The 22,358-nt window shown below is 36.0% G+C and overlaps 2 protein-coding genes across 2 annotated transcripts; one reads left to right on the forward strand and one right to left on the reverse strand.

Moving 5' to 3' along the window:
• Positions 1–7,400: 7,400 nt before the first annotated feature.
• LOC140873500 (protein ALWAYS EARLY 3-like) lies at positions 7,401–18,177 on the forward strand. The gene is given in 22 exon segments (XM_073276647.1): positions 7,401–7,572; positions 8,505–8,615; positions 9,390–9,488; positions 9,698–9,760; positions 10,497–10,574; positions 10,916–11,102; positions 11,492–11,757; positions 11,829–12,192; positions 12,436–12,513; positions 13,285–13,556; positions 13,638–13,694; positions 13,862–14,170; positions 14,253–14,431; positions 14,548–14,647; positions 14,649–14,831; positions 15,210–15,437; positions 15,970–16,131; positions 16,426–16,569; positions 16,667–16,867; positions 17,350–17,454; positions 17,540–17,635; positions 17,735–18,177. Coding segments are annotated over 21 exon segments (3,453 nt in total). The 5' UTR covers positions 7,401–7,572; positions 8,505–8,510; the 3' UTR covers positions 17,912–18,177.
• A 273-nt stretch (positions 18,178–18,450) lies between these two features.
• On the reverse strand, positions 18,451–20,639 carry LOC140873551 (uncharacterized). The gene is made up of 5 exons (XM_073276716.1): positions 20,514–20,639; positions 20,224–20,378; positions 19,232–19,290; positions 19,031–19,123; positions 18,451–18,944 (listed from the first exon to the last, which is right to left on the reverse strand). Exons 1-5 carry the CDS (start codon positions 20,606–20,608, stop codon positions 18,885–18,887), a joined length of 462 nt encoding a protein of 153 aa, XP_073132817.1. The 5' UTR covers positions 20,609–20,639; the 3' UTR covers positions 18,451–18,884.
• Positions 20,640–22,358: the final 1,719 nt, after the last annotated feature.

The raw sequence follows: 22,358 nt of genomic DNA on the forward strand, positions 1-22,358 counted from the left end.
AGTGAGGTGTTTTTGTAATAACATCCAGTTGTGAGTAGAACCTAGGTTATCGACATCAGTGGATTAACGACGGACGAAGTTATGGTTCGAGAATCCTATATAAATTATAGAAGTATATGGTTTGTAGAACATGTTTATTGATATGGTGAATACTTAACTGTTGCTTGGAACCCAGGCTCTGCTGGCTTGATCTACTACTAAAGGTACGTAAATACTAACTGAGATTGCCAACTGAGTATGTATGCTTATGTGTTTCATTTATGTGCCATGATTTATATTTTAATGTTTTATATACATACTGAATGTGCACATACATGTTGACCATATCTCCTTTGAGATAGCCTTTCTCGTAGGTTCGCTTATACTATCTGACACTGGAAGTTACTGCACGGAGCAGAGACTGATACTATGGTGATCTAGAAGAGTGTGTGAGCTACCCAGTGGTCGGAGTCCTTGATGATGCTACATACTCTCTGGCGTCTAGTCTGAGCAGGACTTGGTAGTTGACCAGTAACCCAAGTCATCTCACGTTTCATGCATAGTAATGTTTGTATACTCATATTTACATACTGGGCGTTAGTTGGTCACGTCCCTGATATTATCTTAGACACCCCATTCTGTGGCGTAGGTCTCAGGCTGGACAGAGTGGGTGGATCAAAGCAGGGGTAGTTGTAGGTTCCTGAGATGTCAGGAGTTCTTTGCTACAGTCGGTATCATTTGTAAATATTTTGGGTTAAAACATTCGGGTTTGTAATACTGGTTGTATTCCGCCAGTTTCTCATGTATTTAGTTGGTTTTTAAGTTTCCTCAATAAACTCTGTTAAGTTTGAATAATCAATGTTTTATATATTAAGCTAATGACATGCTTAAGACTGCAAGTTAGTAGGTGATCCGTACGGGTCACTACAGTACAACTTCAAAAATCGACTAAACACATAACTAAAATAGGTCAACTGGATGTTGATAAATGAACATATAAGTGGAGCAGACCAACCGAGACAACCAGTCGAAGAGCTAGTCATGCCTGACCAGTCGAGGAGCTTGTCACCTGGAAATTGAGGACCCAGTCTCCTGCTCACTCACTGTAATGGGATGGGCCCCACCCTCTTGCTCTGGCCTATCTGGCCTCGGCTCTAGGCGTCCCAGGCCCATACTCATGGCCTTCTCCCCACCTGAATAGGGGGGTTTGGGCCGCCCAGAGTCGAGGCCAGGTGGGCCAGAGCAAGAGGGTGGGGCCTAGCCCACTTCACTCACTCAACCGGTCAAGGCACTTTACTAGTCGACTTCTTACAAGTTGACCGGATTCACCAGTCGAGCAATTCTCTCACCTGCTCAATTACTCAACTTGTCGGGGCACTTCACCAACCATCAGTCTACTAGCTTGTCACTTGCTCAACCAGCCGCAAACCGTTCACCAGGATCAGTCGCCTGCTCACTTGTCAACCAGTTATGTACTCTCAAATAGCTTCAAAAATAGTCAAGGGGTCAAATCTACAATCCAAAATAGAAAGTGAACGTTGTATTGACAGACACAAGTACGACAACTTTTTCAACGTTCTCATCTTTGTGTCCAACGTTCACTTTCCCTTTGAAATTTATAGAGATGGCAATGGGCCGGGTTTAAACCCGACCCCGCATCAAACCCACCCCGTTTGGAGCGGGTAGACTCAATCAAACGGGTCATGGGGCAGGTTTAGACCCGGTCAACGGGTCTAGAAGCGGGTCCGGGGCAGGTCGCGGGTTTGCTTGGACCCATCCCGTATATAAATTAATAATAATTATTTATATTTTATTTTATTTTATATTTTTTATATTAAAAAGATTGTATCAAACACTTCTACCAAAAATTAAGAATGCTCTAATCTAGCGGTAGCGCCTCTCTTCTCTCCCTCTTGTGTACAGTCCACCATCTTAGCTTTGCACAAATCGGCACTTTCAGAGAAAAGCAGAAAGCGACCAACATTCAAGAGAGACCGAATCCGACTATTAATCTCACCAACGTTGCATGCACATAGTAATTTGATTTATGATTTTGAATATTTTCCCACTTTTAGAGCTTTTATTCCCAATAACACAAATCTCAAATCTCTTAAAACCAAACAACCTGGATTCTTGCGATGCGAGTTAAAGAAACTGTCCAATATCAATTATATGAGACGCCAACACAGGAAAAAGGATCCAAAAACAAACAGCCGCATTTTTTTCCTTCTTTCTGGCATAGCGGGTTGGCGGGTCCGACCCGATGGGTTTTAAAGAGTGGCGGGCTGGTGGGGCGAGTGAAAAAATAGAACGGGGCGGGGCGAGTCGCGGGTCCACGTTCTTCATGGCCGGGCGGGTCTCGGGTTTTGAAAAACCTGCCCCATTGACATCTCTAGAAACTTATATATACAAGATATGGAGATTGAAGAACAGAGGAGGGGGCGCCAAAACAGATACATTCAGCTATATCAAGAGCTTGCCCTCGATGTGAGGAACACAACAGATTTCTTGAGCTTTCACAGTCAAGTTCTTCACACCTCAACTCACTCACACACACATTTTTTAGATGACTTGTATAGATCATTTGATAGAGTGTCTTTGCACAAAGATGTCAAATAATGTTCAAACCCTTGTAAACCTTATATCTAGTTAAGGGCGTGTTGCCTGTTTGAGTTGAAAAACTAGGAGTTCCAACTTAGGCAGTGTGATAAGCCCTAAGTGTGGAGTGAGTATGTACGGAGTGTACTGTAAGCCTAGTTTGAAATATGAATTACGAGCTTCGGAACCATCGGAGAGTTGGAAAGATCCGAAGTCTAGTTCGGAAGCACCAAGTTAGACCCTTGACAAGTTCGGAAGCAGTTCGAAAGGTTTGAACTCCCCACACTTTGGAAGCAATGAAGTATGCATGGTTGGTTCGGAATCAAGGGATAGTTTGAAAGCTCTGAACCCATAATCGGAACGTCCGATCCTAGCCCAAGCCAACCGTTAATGATGTGTCTGAACCATGGTAACTCATCAATTGCATGCAAGGTTCGGAATATCCGAACAGGGGTTCGGAGCATCCAAACCTAGACACCCGAATATGTGACATGCATGTAGAGTTCGGAGCTCCCAAACTTTATCTATAAGTAGGGGTCCGAGAGACCGAGACCTCTTTCTCAAATCACAATTCAATAGTTCCTTTCTTAAATCAGTCTATATATTGAGGGCCCAACGATAATAGTGAGGTGTTTCTGGAATAACATCAAAGTTGTGAGTAGAATTGGGTTAACGATGGACGAAGATATGGTTCGAGAATCCTATTAGAAAATAAGAGTACTTGTTATCTTAGCTAAGACTTGTAAAACATGTTTAGTGATATGATATTTACTTGACTGTAGGCTTGGATCATAGACTCTGATTATTCTTGATATATCACCTAGGGGTACGTAAGTACTGACTGGGATTGTCACCTGAGTATGCATGCTTATATGTTGCATTTATATATCATGATACATGTTTTACTGCTTTCTATACATATTGCATGTGCATGTGCACATACACGTTGAGTCGTTTCTCTTTCGAGATAGTCTTTCTCGTAGGGTCGTTCAGACTTACACCTGTTATGTTGTCTGACATCTGGAGTTATCGCAATGCACAGAGACTGGTACTACGGTAATCTAGACGAGTGTGTGAGTCACCCCACGGTCGGATTCCCAGATGGTGCTACATACTTATTAGCTCCTAGTCTGAGCAGAACTTGACAGTTGTCTAGTCACCCCAGTTATCTCATGTTGCATGCATCATATTAGTATTGTATACTCATATTTTCGTACTGGGCAATTGTCGCTCACGTCTTTGATGTTACCTTGGACACCCCATTCCACGAGGCAGGTCTTAGGTTGTACGGAGCGAGTGGATCGAGGTAGGGTTAGATGCAGGACTAGAAGCTACTGGAAGCTATATTTGCCTGCAGCCAATTCCATGTTGTAAATATGCATGGAAAAATACATTTGAGTTTTTAGTGCCAGTTGTATTCCGTCGGTTTTTTTTGTACTAAGTTTTTAAGTTTCTGCAATAAATTCTGTTGTTTTGATGTTGTTTTTATACTAAGCTATTGTATGCTTAAAACTGCTAGTTAGCAGGTGATCCAGACTAGGTCACTACAAGACATGTGTATACATTTGAGATGTGATATTTTTTTTTGTGAGAAGGTCTCGTGGATCTATATCTGTGAGATGGATCGACTCAATTAAAGTTTACAATGAAAGTAACATTTTTGGCATAAAAAAATTGTTTTTAATGATTTGAGTCAAACATGAGATCAGTTTCAATAATTTGATCCCATGAGATTGTCTTATACGAGTTTTTGTGTTGATAGAGTTGGTCTCTTATGAGATGGTAATACTTTTGGCATTAAAAGTAATATTATTTAATGAACGACCCAAATAAAATACATGTCTCACAAAATTGATCACTCATTCCGTCTCACAAGAGTTTTTACGCTATAATATTCGAGTCTCCAACTAACTCTTTTTAGATTATAGAGGTCATACGAGTGATCACTCATTTGTCTTATACGATTAAATTCAGATTATATTAGATTAAACTCAAATTATATTAGATTTTTCGAAATAGAGGTTTTTGCTTTTTAGAGCTAAATAAATATTATCATCAAGATTTTGCTACGTGGGCCATCGTCTCAGCTTGCTTAATCTGGTCCATAGCAGCTGACCAATTTCAGTCCATTTAAAGGGTCCGGGCCTTCAATTAAAAACTGGACTGCTACATCTCGTCAAGAGAGTCAGAAAGCCCATTAAATCAAATAGTTTTTTCATATGCCCATAAGCTAATGAGAAAATAACCAAGTGAGCATAAAGGGAACTGTTTTAAAACTGTTTTTGATTTATTGTTTTTTTGGTGGTTGTGTTATAGTTGTTATCTATACTATACTATTATATAAAAAATAAACCTACCATACTAATTAACTTTGAGACATCAAAATTCCTTATTTCGTAATTATTCTTTCTATCCACTATCCCACTAAACTTCCAACTCACTCTATTTTTTGCTTTTAAAAAAAATTTACATATTAAAAACAAACCTCTATTTTACACATGAAAAAACATGTACATTTTTCACTAGTTATTAATAATGTATTTCTTATTGTTTTTTTTAATTAACAACAATACTATATTTCATGAATATTAGTGTTTTATCAAATTGATTTGTGAGAAAATTACTCCAACCACCCTCGTGAAAGTATGCATGAGCTAATACATCCCTGTGTAACGAGTTTGAATATTTAAGCCCCTATGTTATAATTTTTTTTAGCATGAAAGTCCCTATCCGTACGAGAAAATAACACTCATTACCCCCGTGAAAATTATTAAAGAGCTAATAACACCATGTGTAATGAATTTGAGCAAATGAACCCCTGTATTATATTTTTTTAGCTCACTCTTCCCAAAATATATTTTTTGTCTAAAACATATATTAAAAGACAAAAAATTCCTCCATTTAAAAATAATACTCTATTATTTTGTCAATTGATATATTATATATTTCGATCCATCAAATTTTTTGTGTAAAAATTTATTTATTTTTTTATCACTTAAAATCGTACAAATCTCAATCGATTGAATTCAATTCTTATGTAATGATTGTATTATATTATCTTATATTAGCTACATGAAAAAAAACTAAAATGATATACAAAAAAATTCTTCAAATTTTTTGGCACCAATTTTCTTAAAATTTAAATTTCATGCTGCTAATCTTAACAAATAATTTGAGCACATGAAAAAAAAATTCACAATAAACTTTTTTTATTTTTTATTCATTTTCATAGGTAAAATAGATTAAATATATTTTTAGTGAAAAATATTATCAAACATCTATTTTTTGTGTTATTATTTTTAAATTATCTAAAAATTATGTTTCGAAAAAATATTATTTTTTAAGATGAAATTTTTTTATATAACATTTTAGTTTTTTTAAATAATCACATTTTTTCATGTAGTTAATATAAGATAATATAATATAATCATAACATAAGAATTCAATTAAATCGATTGATATTTGTACGATTTTAAGTGATAAAAAATAAATAAATAAATCCTTGCACAACAAATTTAATGGATCAAAATATATAATATATCAATTGACAAAATAATATAGTATTATTTTTAAATGGAGGTATTTTTTGTCTTTTAATATATATTTTAGACAAAAAAATATTTTAGAGAGAGTGAACTACAAAAAAATATAACACATGAGTTTATTTGCTCAAATCCATTACACAGAGGTTATTAGTTTTTCAATAATTTCACGGGGGTATTTGGTGCTATTTTATCATTGATTTGTTATCAATGATTATTACTATAGGTATTTCTTATTATTTTTATTAACAGCAATACCATATTTTATGAATATTCTTGTTTTATCAATTGATTTGTTATCAATGATTATTAATATCATTTATTTTTATTTTATTTAAAACTGTAAATAATTTTTTTTGGCGGACACTGCAATAAATTTATATCTCTTTCAAGTGTTTTCCGTATCTTCTAATTGACGCTGCAATAAATAATGTATTTCAGGAGGTTATTATTTTTAATCTGGTTAATGTCGTTGTTTTAATTATTTATTTGAATCCATTTATTTTACAATATTATTTTAAATTTATTCCTATTCTAAACAACGTGTAATTGAATTGTTTGTTATGATGTGTATAAAATGTCGAACAACAACAATATTTTTTAAAATCTGAATATTTGAAAATATAATACTATAATGATTTTAAATAATATATATATATATATCTTTTATTTATTTTATAATAGTTGAGTGACACGTAGTAGTAACTGCTACCGTGACGACATCAATTTTTGTTTCTAATTTTAGCCCTTCATCCTATTTCTATTGACAATCCGACTACACCTTCCATTCACTTCATCCACAAAAAAAAAATATAAAAATAATTTTTATTTTACACTCGAATAAACGTATGTATTTTTAAAAGAAAAGGCCAACAGACTTTTGTGACCTTCGGCCGGGGCTAATTGCATCCACACCCCATGTGAAAAGTCTAAAAGACATAAAATTATTTAAGAAATATTAATAGGCTAATGCATCCCTCAGTTTTTTAAAATGTAGCACATTTCATCCCTATGTTATACAAACTCGGGCACATTTATACCCTCTCATAGAGATTTTTATGCTAATTTTTTTAAAACATAGGGTCTAACATGCTATTAATTTTACACAAAAAATTTTATGCCTTTTAAACTTTTCACATGTGTGTAGATGCAATTAGCCTCCTCCCCTCCGGCCGCTTGATAAGAAAAGAGAAGAAAAATATTTATTTAAAATATTAATTAATATTTAATTTAATTAAATTAAACCCAAGAAAAGAGTTTCGCGGTTGTTACCCCCAAAAATTAAAATTACATTCCTCGATCCTTCTCTCTCTACGACACTCCGCTCTCTCTCTCTAAATTCGCAATCTTGTGAATTTGCAATCTTCTTCTGTTTATCTGTAATCGTCTCCGGCTTCATCAAATCTGTGCTGAAGAGGTCTTTTCAGTGTTATCAATTGAATTCGCATGATAGGTAAATTCAAAAAATGAGGTGTTGTTGCTGATCTTTGATTTTTGTTTTGTTTTTAAGCTTGTGGATTCGAGTTTTTACAAAGTTGTGATTTTTAATTGTCTGTTTTCTGTTTTTTCCAAAGGTTTTCTTCGATCGAAGGCTTTTGGTTCAGGGCTTCTGATATTTTTGTTTTTTTTTCTGTTTTCAAATTCAAATTGCTCCACGTCTGAGTGAATTTGGTTAGTTCTGTGTGATTTCAGTTTTGCCACTTCTGCGTGTGTATGAATGGTCCTGTAATTTTTCGAGCACTTAGCTTCGAAGTGTGATTGATTTTGAGAAGTTTTTAGCGGCGGGATTTTGGATTAACGTGTGTTCGTGTGGATTGCATCTGCACGAATAATTATTGGCGTTGGTTGTAATTGGAGCCTACTTCTCTCTTTTTTTCTCTCTTCTTTTTCAAAATTTCAGTATTAAACGTGAGGCGGTTTTAGCTCAAAATCATTGTTCTTATCCTTTTTGGGCTAGTTATTGATATGTCTTTCTTTTCTTGTGTGTCTCTGTGTATGCGTGTAAATTAATTGTTTTTGCTTGGGCGATCTTTATATATTTTTTGTATTGGTATTATGTCAGATTTTTTTTTTCTTATTTGCTTAATATGCATTTTGTTTATCATGTTTCAGATTTATTCGAGCTTGGGAAATGGGTTGTGTTATAGTTGTTTGGGTTTTGGTTATGCTATCAAGTGGGTGGAAGAAATGCTTTGTTTTTAACATTTTGGGTAATTACTCAAATGGTGTGGGCTCAAAGTTCTGTTTTGATGTAAAAAGAGGACCTATGCGTCTCTTAGATTTTTTAGAGTTGTGTCAAATGAATATGTTTTTCTGCAGTCCATGATTTTTTTGTATTTTATATCCATTGTTTTATTTTACTCACTAACTTGTCTGTATTTTTAGCGGATAATGGGTCCACCAAGAAAATCAAGAAGCGTGAATAAAAGTTATTCTTATATTAATGAAATATCACCTAGCAAAGATGGAGATAGTGCTAGAAGAAGCAATAATCGGGTGAGATTACAGTGTACTTTACATGTTTGCTAGTGAATTGTTGAAGTTCAAATTTCTTTCCAATCCCAACAAGGTTCCTGTATTTCTGTTGCGTGGTAGCTCCGACCTTGGCTAGAAATCTGTGTTTAAACCTATCGTTATTGGTCAATGCTTCTGCCTGGTTAATAAAATGCTGATGCTGAAATCTCTTTATTAATGTATAAAGTTTCTTGTTTTGCTGACCTGAGGGATCCATGGACTAATTGTCCTCCTTTTACTACTATTCATGCCAGGTAAACTTGCCTTTTAGAGTAAAATATGAAATTCTAAAATAAACGACCTTAAACCTTTTACTGGTGATTGAGGTTTGTCTTGTGAATGGGCTAGTCAGAAGAACTGCCATTGGTAGAGTTTATTAGTTCAATGACGTATTCATTTGTGCCTCATAGAACACTGCAATAATATTCTCCGTTGAGCTTGTAAAGCTGAGAAGTGAAATGGAAGGTTGTTGAAATGCAAAATTTTTTAGACTATTGAGAATTTGACTGAGATCACAAGGATAATTGCAGCATTATTTCTTACAACATCTTCCCACATTGTTCCTTGCTATAACCTTCTGTTGTCCCGTCTGATTTTTTCCGCCTGTAGGCTGTACTTGCTGTTGAGTTAATTTTAGTGCAGCATTCAGATATCTAAACAATTGTGTGTGTTTTTTTTTTACTTCTATTGATAAATATTATGGTTCTGCTTAAATGTATAAAGCATCAGACCCTTCCCCTTTTGTATGATCTGCAGAAAAGGAAACTGTCTGGCATGCTTGGATCTCAATGGAGCCAGGAAGAGCTCATCCGCTTTTATGAAGCTTATCGCAAGTATGGAAAAGATTGGAAAAAGGTAGGTTAGCATTAATTTGTTACCTCAGAAAAAAATGAGATCATATTTATTAGTAAGTTTCATAATCGATTTTTTAGTTACCACAAAATCACTAGGAAATTTGTGCTGGCATGATCCTTCTTGTGGAGTAATTAGTGCATGGCATTCTGTTTTGGCCGCTAATCTGTTCATTACTGACAGCTTATTTTTTCTGTTTTGTGTGGTTATAGGTGTCTGTTGCTGTGCGAAACAGATCTTTTGAAATGGTGGAGGCTCTTTATACAATGAATAGGGTACATTTTATATTACACAATATTTTCCAAGTAAAAATTGGGGCAGTTTTGCCATTTGACTACTGTCTTTAAATATCCCGCTTCCAGCCTGTTGTCATCTCTCAATGTTCTCATTGCCTCACTTTTTCATCTATGAAAAACTCTTGCTCTTACCCTTCCTATTTAAATAACATTTCGGGCCTCGAAAACACATAACCAAACCAACTATGATTTTCTGCAAAATTTTAGCCCCTTTAAAATGTATGTTGTAGCTAAAAGAACTCGAAGGTTTCAATGTGCGAACATATCTTATTGTACCATGCATGTGGAATCTTAATTGCAAAAACTGAAGCAGTGCCATCTATTGACGTAATTTAAACCGTGATCAGTAGTAGAGCAGTGAATGGGAAAACAGGATGATATGTCATAATAATGATCAGCGGAAAAAACTGATGGGGTGAATTAGAAAACTTCTTGTTATTCTCTTCTCTGATTAGGCAGAGCATCACATATTTATGGAGATTAACGTTGCTGGCATGATAGCTGGTGGTCCTTACATGTTCTTTTAAGTAGGGGTTTGTAGTTCAAATGTATTTCGTTTGAAGTTCACATCATATGAGGATTATACAAATACTTGCTATAAGGTTTAAATTGATGAATTTTCCTTTTTGTAAAAGCAGAAATGGGAGCAAACATAGCCATTCTTCACTTCTTCTTGTGAAATGGTTGTTACTTAATTTTAGCTCTCTAATTTCAGGCTTACTTGTCGCTTCCTGAGGGAACTGCTTCTAAAGCTGGGCTTATTGCTATGATGACTGATCACTACAGCAATTTGGTGAGACTTTTATTTCAATCAGCAAACTTATGAAGTGCTGCAGGTTTCATATGAGGAAAAATTATGAACATAATACTTGATGAGGATTATGATGACTGATGGTGAAATTTGTTATATATGCATCCTCATGCTGTATGACGTCGAATTTTTATTAGATGCATGCTTTTAGTTGATCTTTATCAGTGTATTCTGCTCACAGTCTAAGAATTATGTGGGTGGGGAAATGTGTACCTAAGTTATCATCAAGTTAATTCAATTGTCGTGTCATGTCAAGTATCATTCATAACTGGCATCTAGAATTGGCTTGTTCATACTGAGTCTTGTTAATTTTTGTTTGACAGGCTGGAAGTGACAGTGAACAAGAAAGCAATGATGGAGCAGGAACATCTCGAAAGACTCAGAAGCGTGCTCGTGGAAAAGTCCAGCCAACTACGTCTAAAGTAACTGATGAGAAATTTGTTTCTCATTCTCAGACTGTTGCATCAAATTATGGTTGCCTGTCATTGTTGAAGAAAAAACGAACTGGAGGTATGAATACTGAGATGAGTAAAGAGTTAGCAATGATTTTATTTTCTTTAGTATAACCACAAAGGCATGTACAGTTGCATGCTAGTGTGGACGACTGATTTGTACCTAGCTTTATAAGCATAAGAAATCCTGCAAATTTATAAATTTTCATTTCGGACTTTTCTGCTGGCCCATGTTATTACATTTGGAACGGAGCTTATTTTTTCATTCTTTCTGCAATTGCCTCGCCCTGCACCCCCCCACCCCCCCCCCCCTCCCCTCCTCTTCTCTCTCTCCTCTTAAAGTTTAATTGAGAAGAGCTCACATATTTCCCTTCTTTTCGTGGTCTTTTCAAGCTATAACAGTAAGAACATGGTATTCTAATGATGTAACCATTGAATTTATTTCAGGAACTCGACCTCGTCCTGTTGGAAAAAGGACACCTAGGTTCCCTGTTTCATTTTCAGGTGAAAATAACACTGGGGAAAAGTACTTTTCTCCAACCAGGCAAGGTTTGAAAATCAAAGCTAATGCCGATGATGATGAAGTTGCTCATGAAATAGCCATAGCTCTGGCAGAGGCATCACAGAGAGGTGGTTCTCCCCAGGTTTCTCGAACACCAAGTAGAAGAACTGAGAGCGTTATGTCGTCACCTATTAGGAGTGCTCAGAGAAAGGTATTAGTTTGACCTTATGCATGGAAGGACTAATTCTTTCGTCCAGTTTAAATATCTACTTTTGGTTACAGCATTCTGTCGCAGAAATACCTGATGCAAAGATTTGGGGTGAGGATATGGATGAAGAAGATTTAGAAGGAAGCACAGAAGGTGATACTGGAGAGCTCTTTAAGCATAAACCTTCTATGATGGAAACTGGAAGTATTAATACTGCAAGACAGAAGGGGAGAAAGATTGTAGGCAAGAAGTTTGAAGTTGATGACACTAATGAGAATGACTTGGAGGACATCAAGGAAGAATGCAGTGGAACAGAGGAAGGTTTAAGATTAGGTGAAATGAAAGGAAAGTTTGATGTAGAGGTCACCGAGACCAAGATCTTAAGGTCCTCGCTGCCGAGTCAGAGGAAAAAGAGCAAAAAAGTTCTTTTCAAAAGAGGTACTTCACTTTTTATGAACACGATGATATCCTATAAATATAGCTAATATCTCTATGTCACATGAATAAGGAATTCACACGCTTAGATGCTTCGAAGACATCAAAATTCTAGACCAGACTTGCTTGCTTTGTGACGTAGTTCTATTGTTTTGTTTATGTTTTGATTTCCTCTTAGGTTTAAATCATTTTATTTTGTACCAGCCCTTGAGGCCTACAGACCTAAGATATATCTTACCTGTGCAGAAGATGAAGGTGCCGCCTTTGATGCCCTGAAAGCTCTGGCTGATCTGTCGCTGATGATGCCAACAGAAAACGAAGATGGTGAGGAAGCTATGACCATTTTCCTGTTAAAAATAATAATGAGGGGATGGAATGGGCTCTGTAACAACTCAGTCCATTCAGTTGCTTCTAGTGGGTTGCTTATCGTCCTTTAAGTCATAAATAAAGAGTTTTTACTTTGTGGTTTGTCCATGTATTGCTACTGTTTTAACCCATATATCCATTATTCTTTACTCTAGAGGAGCAGGTGACTCAAGAGTGTCGTTGAGTACCTTATTTTTGAAGAAGAATATGCTTTTGTTCGGTGCCCAGTAGGTTTCATATTTATTTCTTTATCCACCTGATAAACTTGTTATATAGTGAAACTATCTATTGGTTCAATGATAATGGGTTTGATTCTTGTTAAGCAAGGCTGGGGTCCGACTCTTTGAATGAAAAATATAGGTTCTGGTAAAGTATTTCTTGTAATGGGCCAATTCTACTCGGCTCTGAATTAGTCTGGGCCTGATGTGACTTAAAGAACTCAGAGGCCCTGGAGTCTGGACAAAATAATGAAAAAGAGGTGAAACTTGTTTTTTCGTGTGGCACGTGGTACTTTGTCCTACTCTTAAAGCCAAGTTAAATAACGTGTGGAATTATCTGATTCTTTTTTTGGGAAAAATGTACAGAATCAAGATGTTTCCATAAGATTTAGTATTCAGTTTGCGAGTTATATCTCTCTTAGTAAAAGCATTATATGAATTCTGAGTCATCTACACTGTCATGCTGAATTGCCACTTTACCTGCCATAATTAGTTCAAAATTTTCCATCAGAGTCAATTATGCGGTTTAAAGATGAAGATGGTGATCACGTTGATGAATCTGGTTCATTGGAAGCTCTGCCGGTAAACCAGCAAAAAGAAAAACGTAAGTCCTCTGGTGTTAGGATGAAAGGGTACAAACCAAGTCTTGGAGTTGCTTCTAGTAAAACAACAAAACCTGGAAAAGTCTCTGTTTATAATGAGAGTTCTGTTCCTGAAGAACACGATATTGGTCGGCTTGTCACAAAAAATGCCAGAAAAAAACAAAGGATGCAGATGTCTAAGGTTAGATAGACACAATTTCACCGTTCTATATAGCTATAATTTTGATTCTGGTACAGTTGATTAACACGAGTTCATTTTCAGATTGAAAAAACTGATGCTAATTCTGATATGCATCCAAGTGAATCATCAGGAATAGAGGTACTTGTTTTTTGCTATTTTAACTTCCTTCTATTGATTTGCTTAGAGACGTCTTGGTGTTTTTTACTTCTGTATGCTGCACCAACTTGTAGCATTGGGTTGAACTGTTCCTTATGGCTTGTCCACTCGATGCTTTATTGATCTCAAATGCCATCTTCTTTGTTTAGGCTCAAGATGCGGGGAAGAAGTCGGCGAGTAAGAGTAAGAAAACTTCCCAAAGTGGTTCACCGAATTTGATGAAAATATCTGAAAATTCTTCTGGTGCTGTTCTACGAAAAGAAGGGAGTGATTCAGCTCAATCGGCCATACAGGATCCTCTTGCTAATCAGGTTAACTTGACCACAAAAATTAGGAGCAGGCGTAAGATGAACCTCAAACGACCACAGACGCAAAAAGATTTGAAATTTTATGATAAAATTCAAAATGACCATATCAACCTGCATCTTGCTTCACTCCATGACAAAACAAATCTCAAGGTTTGGTATTTTCCAGTATATTAAACCGGAAAGTAGATAGTTTAGACTATACTTTACTCGTGCATTTTCTGACGTGATACAGGGAAAACTATCTAATTGTTTGGTGAATTCACGTCTAAGGAGATGGTGTACATATGAATGGCTTTACAGTGCCATTGATTCTCCTTGGTTTGCGAAAAGGGAGTTTGTTGAATATTTGTATCATGTTGGATTAGGTCATGTTCCAAGATTGACTCGTGCAGAGTGGGGCGTCATTAGAAGGTAATGTTTTGGTCTTTGGTTGTGGAAACTTATCTTTTCGATTATCTGGTATATGGACCTTTATGGATAGCGAGCATGTTTACATTGGATAACTATTGACTGCTTTGTTCATGCAGTTCTCTCGGTAGACCACGACGATTTTCAGAGCAGTTCCTGAAGGAAGAGAAGGAGAAGCTTAATCAATATCGCGATTCTGTAAGAAAACACTACACTGAAACTTCGTGAAGGTGTCAGGGAAGGACTGCCGACAGATCTTGCAAGGCCTTTGTCAGTTGGGCAACGTGTCATAGCTATCCATCCAAAAACAAGGGAGATTCATGACGGAAGTGTGCTAACTGTTGATCACTCCAGATGTCGGGTTCAATTTGACCGTCATGAGCTGGGGGTTGAATTTGTCACGGTAACCTGCTTTTTCTCGCGTGGCACTGATTTCATTTTATCTCAAACTCCGAAGTTGCAATGCCACCAATAAGTATAAATTCATGTCAATTTATTAGAGAGGTTCTGAAGTGATGATGTTAGCCTAAGGGCCTTGCATAGAGATTCTCATGACATCTTTGTTTGTGAAATAACAATAGCTAGTGAAATTACCATGTTATGTGTCATGCTTATATTTTCTTTAGTTGGCAAATGATAAATGGTCTTTTTGGCATGCTGCTCATGGGAAATCGGTATGCATACGAAAATGTTCAAATGCTAAAATCAAGAAGAATTTCGAAAGGTGATATCTTGAAATCCTTGTATCCTTTATCTTATGTCCATCCTTTTGTTTTGGCAGGATATTGACTGCATGCCTTTGTATCCTTTTGAGAATATGCCTATGCTTGGGGGACATACAGTTGCCACTGATAAGTTTCTTGAAAATTTCAATGAATTGCAAATAAATGGGCGATTGAAAGAATACATGAAGCTTTCTTCTAGCGACATTCTTGAAAACAGCGATGGTCTTGGTCTGTCTCAGTTGTCTCCATTTGCTAATCTTTCCAGTTCGCTGAAGCCGACTAAGGCATGAATTTCTTTCTTACTATTCATTAAGTTGGTTGATCGTTAGTTCGATTCAGCATTAACTTGTCACCTATTTTGTACCTGGATTGATAGAAACCTTGACAATTCTATCTTTCAGGCATGTCCTATAATTGTTGCATATGGTGAAAAATGACTTTTAAAAAATAAAATCACAGTGGAAAAGATAATGAACTATGTGTAATTGGAGTATCCAATGTATGGCTCTCCAAATTATTTATGCCTTGTTGAATTTTAATAATGATTTTAGCGTTTTCATCTAATTACTATGAATAAAAAATAAAGTTTTTGGAAGAAACACAGAAATGAAATGGAAGAACTGTTCATTCAGTGTGCATGAACAAATTCTGAAGAAATATATGTGTTAGGTGTTTGGCCAATGTATGAGTTTTGTCCTCAATGTGAAATATGTCGTCAGCTATGCAATCTTCCAAATTGTGTTTTTTTTCACTCTTCCTACAAATAGTGATCTCATTACAAGCCTAAATGTCTGAAATGAAATTTATATTTTCCAGGTAGCTTCTACAAATGCTAATGTGCAATCAAAGGTTGGGCCTGGTGAAGCTGCCAGTTACCAACAGACAGCTCAATATCACACTAGTACAGTTGCTCCGAACCAGGCAAAGGAAGCTGACATTGAAGCTCTTGCTGAATTGACTCGTGCTCTTGATAAGAAGGTAATATTACCAACTGCTAATCTGTGGTATTTGTTGTTTTCCAGCTCATCAACACGTTTTCCTTAAAATGTGCGACAGCTTTACATCTATTTCGTACATCTTATGAAAAAATTTACCACCAGAGTTTGCTAAGTTGTTGGTGTTGCTGTTACCTACTGTTTTGGTCTTTGGGCGTTGAATGGATTTAAATAATTGATTTTTTCATCAGAACTTCAATGGGATCAATTGGGCCTTCTAGCTTACCCATATCTATTATTGTGCATGTTAACACATCTTTTTTTCCATGACATGTAGGAAGGAATAGTTCTTGAGTTGAGGAACATGAACGACGATGTGTTGAAACATCAAAAAGATGATGATGTTTCTTTGAAAGAGTCAGACTCGTTCAGAAAGCAATATGCTGCAGTGCTTGTACAGTTGAATGAAGCCAATGAACAGGTACATTCTCTCTTCAGGAAAAAAAAAACGGTTTGCCTTTTGCTTTAATTTGGGAGCTTGGTGCATTCAGACTTCAACCACAAATTTTATTTGCCAGGTTTCCTCGGCTTTGCATCGCTTGAGACTACGCAACACATATCAAGGAAGCAGCCCGCTTAAATTTGCAAAGCCAGTCCCCAGTTCAGGTGATTCCATTGACCGTTCTACATGCCAACATCATGGAGTAGGATCGCATGTGAATGAAATCATTGATAGTTCCAAGACAAAAGCCCGTGTATTGGTAGATGCAGCTATGCAGGTATGCAATTGCATACGTACTTTGAGTAGTCCCTTTCCCAGCCGAATACTTCCGCATGTATCATTATGCAATTTTTAGAAAGCATTTCACCGTGAGATAACATGGGACTCTTGTTTTTGGTGCAGCAACATTTTCACTTTAAATTTGTTGATTATTGATTACATTTTGAGAGTCCGAGGCTAGTTTTTCTTGAGATGACTCAAGTTGTCGTAAATCTCATTAAAATGACAGAAGTTGAATTATTTACATATGGTTATTGTTGCATATTTGTCTATTTGAAATAGGGAGATTAATTTAGACTAGTGTTTCATCTAGATGAACAGGATTTGTGACCTTTTATTTATTATTATATACTAATCTTTTTTCCGGTTATGAGCATAACAATGACGATGAATTGGGATTTATTTTTATCTGTATCACTATCTTATTAGTTACGTTCATTTTCTATTGGAGTTATTTTAATGTCTGCGCAAACGCTTTAGGCACTATCATCACTGAAGGTTAGAGAAGACTCCATAGAGAAAATAGAGGAAGCTATAGATTATGTAAACGACCATCTCCCATCTGATGAATCTGGCATGCCCTCGGTAAGGTCCTTCATATGACATATTTGTTCTGTTTCTCCATTTAGTGGAAGATCTATTGAATTCTTGAATGCCATACTTGGTGCAGACATCTGATTCAAAAGTGGCAAATTCCTCCAACATTGAGGCACAAATTCCGTCAGAGTTGATCACTCAATGCATAGCTACTTTACTTATGATACAGGTGAAATACATAAGCGATCCATTTTACATCGGATGAAATGGTTATCTTTCTCTTCATATATGCTGACAGATGGCTATCATTTATTTATTGTTATTGCAGAAGTGTACGGAAAGACAATCCCCTCCAGAAGATGTAGCGAAAATACTAGATTCTGCTGTCACGAGCTTACGGCCCTGCAGCTCGCAAAATCTCCCAATCTATGACGAAATACAGAAGTGCATGGGTATCATCAAGAACCAAATTTTGGCACTAATGCCAACTGTGACACAATCCTAGTGATTTCAAATTGGCGTCATCTGGCGACTCCGCCTTGTAGATAAATTTGGTCGATCTCATTTTTGTTCTGAATTGTATGTAGTGGTCGCTGGGTGATCACATGCTTTTAGAACAACATTATATTGTCACTTCTTTGTATGAATATGAACTTTTTATGGTATGAATAGATAATTTTCTGATTCTTGTAAAATACTCTTGCTTGCATGTACTGATTAGTTGCTAAATAGCCCTCTGAATCATGTGTATATCTTTTGATTAGTCTTCCACTTGTTTAGATAATTTGTCCATGTATAACAGGCGGCATTTGGTGGAGGAAACGGATACCTTGACATGAAGAAATCATCTTTTATTTGAAATAAATAATTCAAAATAATTCTAGTATTGATGTCAAAATACATCTTAATATTGAAAATGAGAATTTGAGAACAGCTCCAACAGTTGTAATAAATTTGTACAGAGAATTCCAATGAAAATCCATAGTACCTAATCGATGCCCTAATTAAGAATATGATACCGTGATACGTGCTCTATTCAATTATGTTTCATAATAAATTTAAATTTTAAACTCATTAAATTTTGATATGTTGCTAAAGAGCCCCCTGAATCATGTGTGTATATCTTTTGAATTCTAATATGACGATCAAGTGTTCAATTCCTAGAACAACTACATGAACTTGGTAAAACCAGAGAAGAAAAGTGGCAAGGAGCGCCGCGAAGCATCATTCTACTTCCCGGCTGTCGCTTAGTTCAAAAGCAGAAGGATACAACACAACAAACTATACCGCCGAATTCTAGTCCTCAGAAGTAAAAGAACGGAAAGCTGATTCCATGAGGATCATAGAGTTTCAACAAACTATACTGCCGAATTCTAGTCCTTAGAAGTAAAAGAATGGCAAGCTGATTCCATAAGGATCATAGAGTTTCAACATCTAAAGAATCTCTGAAAAACTGCAGATCCCCAGCGCAAAGGACATCATAATTTCACCTTCTTTTTAGGTGCTTTTGATGTACTACTAGTATATTCCTCCAACTTCTGCAAAATAGAGCGCATTTCACACCAAGAGAGAAAAGATACCGAATAATATGAACTATTCCAAATGAAAGCCAACGAGAAGTGACCTTTTTCTTTTTCTTTTTCTTTTTCTTCTTCTGCTTGGGTTTCTTTGGAACAAAGGTTTTCCCATCATCAATTTTCTCTTCAGTATCTAAATCCTGTCACATCGACAACAATAGTTGTGGACATTAACAATCTATTATAAAGATACATAAAGGTCCTATTGAAATGAAACTCCTAGAATTAAGACAACAATTTTACCACACCTCAACATCTTCAAAAGTATTGACATGATGAATTATTCTTCCTGAAGTTGACGCTCCGCCTAAAACAATCTCAGAAGATCGAAGAACAAGAGTTAGCTGGTTAATATATGTATTTGTACACTCCGTTCATCTTTAGTTACAATGATGCTAAAAGGATAAAATTGCAGCAAAGCTCACTTTTCATCATATTTACGCTAAACATAGTTCCAAGGAATCTTTTAAATATCGTGTCGTGTAATTCAGGAAGAACGGGTATTTTCTAAAAGAAAAATCTATTCTATAAATAGAATAATGTTCCAGACATAACCCCGAGAACAAAAAGTGATGCTCGGATCTCAAATGGAGGAAGTAGATTGCTCCCTCAACAAAGTAATAACTATATGGCATTCACCAAAGATAATTGGGCGTAGGGGCATTTGAACATTGGTGCAATGGTGCTTCTAAGAATAGACAGACTTTATCACATTCACTTATAACACAAACCAAGGAACATAAATTGTGGTTCACTGTTACAACGGCCTTCTGCTAGCGTTCTTTTACATCATGACAAATAGTCATGTTATCTCATGAGCTATTGCTCCGCAAACATTTACATATGTGGAGTGTAACTTTTCACAGGTTTTACCACATCTTGTAAGCAATGGACTGAACGAGGTTTAAAACAAGAGTGAAACTGACAAGTTTAGAATACTGTGCATAGGCAGCAGGAAAATGTACTCCAAAGGGCAAGATGGATTGAATAAGGTGATGAACATGGGGTGCTCTCATCAATAATGGAAATTAGCAGCATTGAACATTTCCCATACGGAACATAAGACATTCCCAAAAAACAATACAAATTCGAAACACTCCACAAAGTCAAACCCATTAACGGAAGAAAATCAATTTTTCTCAAGAAAGACCAAAGTAGCACCAAAAGAAAAGATTACATAGACAAAAATGCAAATTCTGATAAACCAAAAACTGTAGATTCGAATATAAACAACTCATACTTAATTGAACAGTTTGTTTGGCATTTTTGACCGCCAATTCAACCAATTTGGGATTAACAGAAGCCAAGCCATTTGGCTCCTGAAGTTTTCTTTCAAGAAACTTAGCCAAAGCTGCTGCCTTGTTCGTCTTCATTGGGCCCCCAGGATGAGCCTCTCTATCCAACATAATTGTGGACAAACACAGACAATAATTAACACCAAATTAAACGAAAGTCGAAATATTTAATGGTTAAAGATGCAAATTTTATATAAAATGCGAAAATGCGTAGAAACAGAGGTGGTGTATGTACCTGGGGTGGCTACGGTTCGTAGGCGGAGCAGAAGGAAGAGGAGCGAATTTGCTTCCTCTCAGTGCCCTTTTCTCTTCTTCTGTTAATTCTTCCATCGAGAGCTCTCGCTCTCTCTCGCTATGTATGTAGGGGTCATTTTTTAAAAAAATGTTTGACCGAGTCCATTTTCCTAAATATCCCTTTAATTTAAAGGGGTATTTTGTTTTCAAATATACAGCCTATCTTGTTTTTAATTCAATCCTGATCTTATTTTTAATTCAATAAAAGGGACAATTAAAGGTAGTTTGGTCTTTTTTTTTTTTGAAAAAAACAATTATTCCTTCCCTCTCTCAGGATTCGAACATGACTCTCCTCTATCTTCCTGGATTCTAACCACTAAACCATCAATATTTTTAATAATAATACTACACAATAAAATATATATACAATGATTTGGGTTGACCCAGGCTTGGTCGACCGCTTTCTCAAGGCTGTCGACCACTTGGGCAGGGAAGGCGGTCGACCGACCGAGCCCAATCCTTGGTTGACTGCTTTCCCAAGGCGGTCGACCGCTTGGTGAATTTAACAAAAAAAAAAAAAAAAAGATGAGGAGGGAAAAAGGAGGAAGGAGAGAGAAAAGAAGACAGAAAAAAAAAAAACAACGTTGAGACTTAAAGAAGAAGAAGGAGAGAGAAAACACTTAAAGCAGGAGCAATATAGTCTTTTCGATCAAAGGTTTATCTATTAAATTAAAAACAAGACCAGATTTATATCCCTCATTTTCCCATGTATGTATGTATATATATATATATATATATATATATATATATATATATATATATATAGAGTTATTTTATGTGCCCAACACTATATGCCCACTTCATGCCCACCATGTACAAGTCAACTCATCTATTATACCGGTCAACTCATCTATTGTACATGGTGGACATGAAGTGAGCATATAGTGTTGGGCACCATAAAAGAACTATATATATATATATATATATATATATATATATATAGAGTTTCTTTCAAGTGCTCACCTATCATGCCCACTACCATGCCCACCAATGATGTGGCACTATTCCATTGGACCTACAATTTATCACATCTTTATCACATCCAATTGAATAGTGCCACATCATTAGTGGGCATGATAGTGAGCATGATAGGTGGGCACTTGAAAGAAACTCTATATATATATATATATATATATAGTTCTTTTATAGTACCCAACACTATATATATCACAGTCTCACGCGTGCTTTTTTATCTCCCAATATTTGTTTGTTAATTCATAGTGGTCCTTGGGTTGTTGAAATTTCCACTTTGACCTCTTATATACATAGGGATGTAAATGAGACGAACAGTTCGCGAACAGTTCGGGTCTCAGCTCGTTAAAAGCTCGTTCGAGCTCGTTTAATGAGGCTCGTTAAGGCAAACGAACCAAGCTTGAGCTTTACAATATTCGGCTCGTTAGCTCGTGAACATGCTCGTTAACAGGCTCGTTAACAAGCTCGTAAGTCATCTCTTAGACGAAAAAATAATAGTATTGATATTTAATTTATAAATTTACACTTTACTTATGAAAAATCTATAAAAATTAGTTTATTAGAATAAAATTACAAATTTTAATAATATTATTATATTTTTTGAAATATATAATTTATTTTTTAATTAATTTAATGAATATTTAAATTTATAATTTAAATATATTAAGCTCGTTTAAGCTCGATAAAAGCTCGGATAAGCTCGTGAGCCATGAATATATTCGTTAAATAAGCTCGGGCTCGGCTCGTTTATAAATGAACCGAGCTTGAACATTCAAAAGCTCGGCTCGGCTCGGCTCGTTTACATCCCTATATA

The sequence above is a fragment of the Henckelia pumila genome, unplaced genomic scaffold (assembly GCF_033568475.1).
Source record: "Henckelia pumila isolate YLH828 unplaced genomic scaffold, ASM3356847v2 CTG_627:::fragment_1, whole genome shotgun sequence".
NCBI classification, from domain to species: Eukaryota; Viridiplantae; Streptophyta; class Magnoliopsida; order Lamiales; family Gesneriaceae; genus Henckelia; species Henckelia pumila.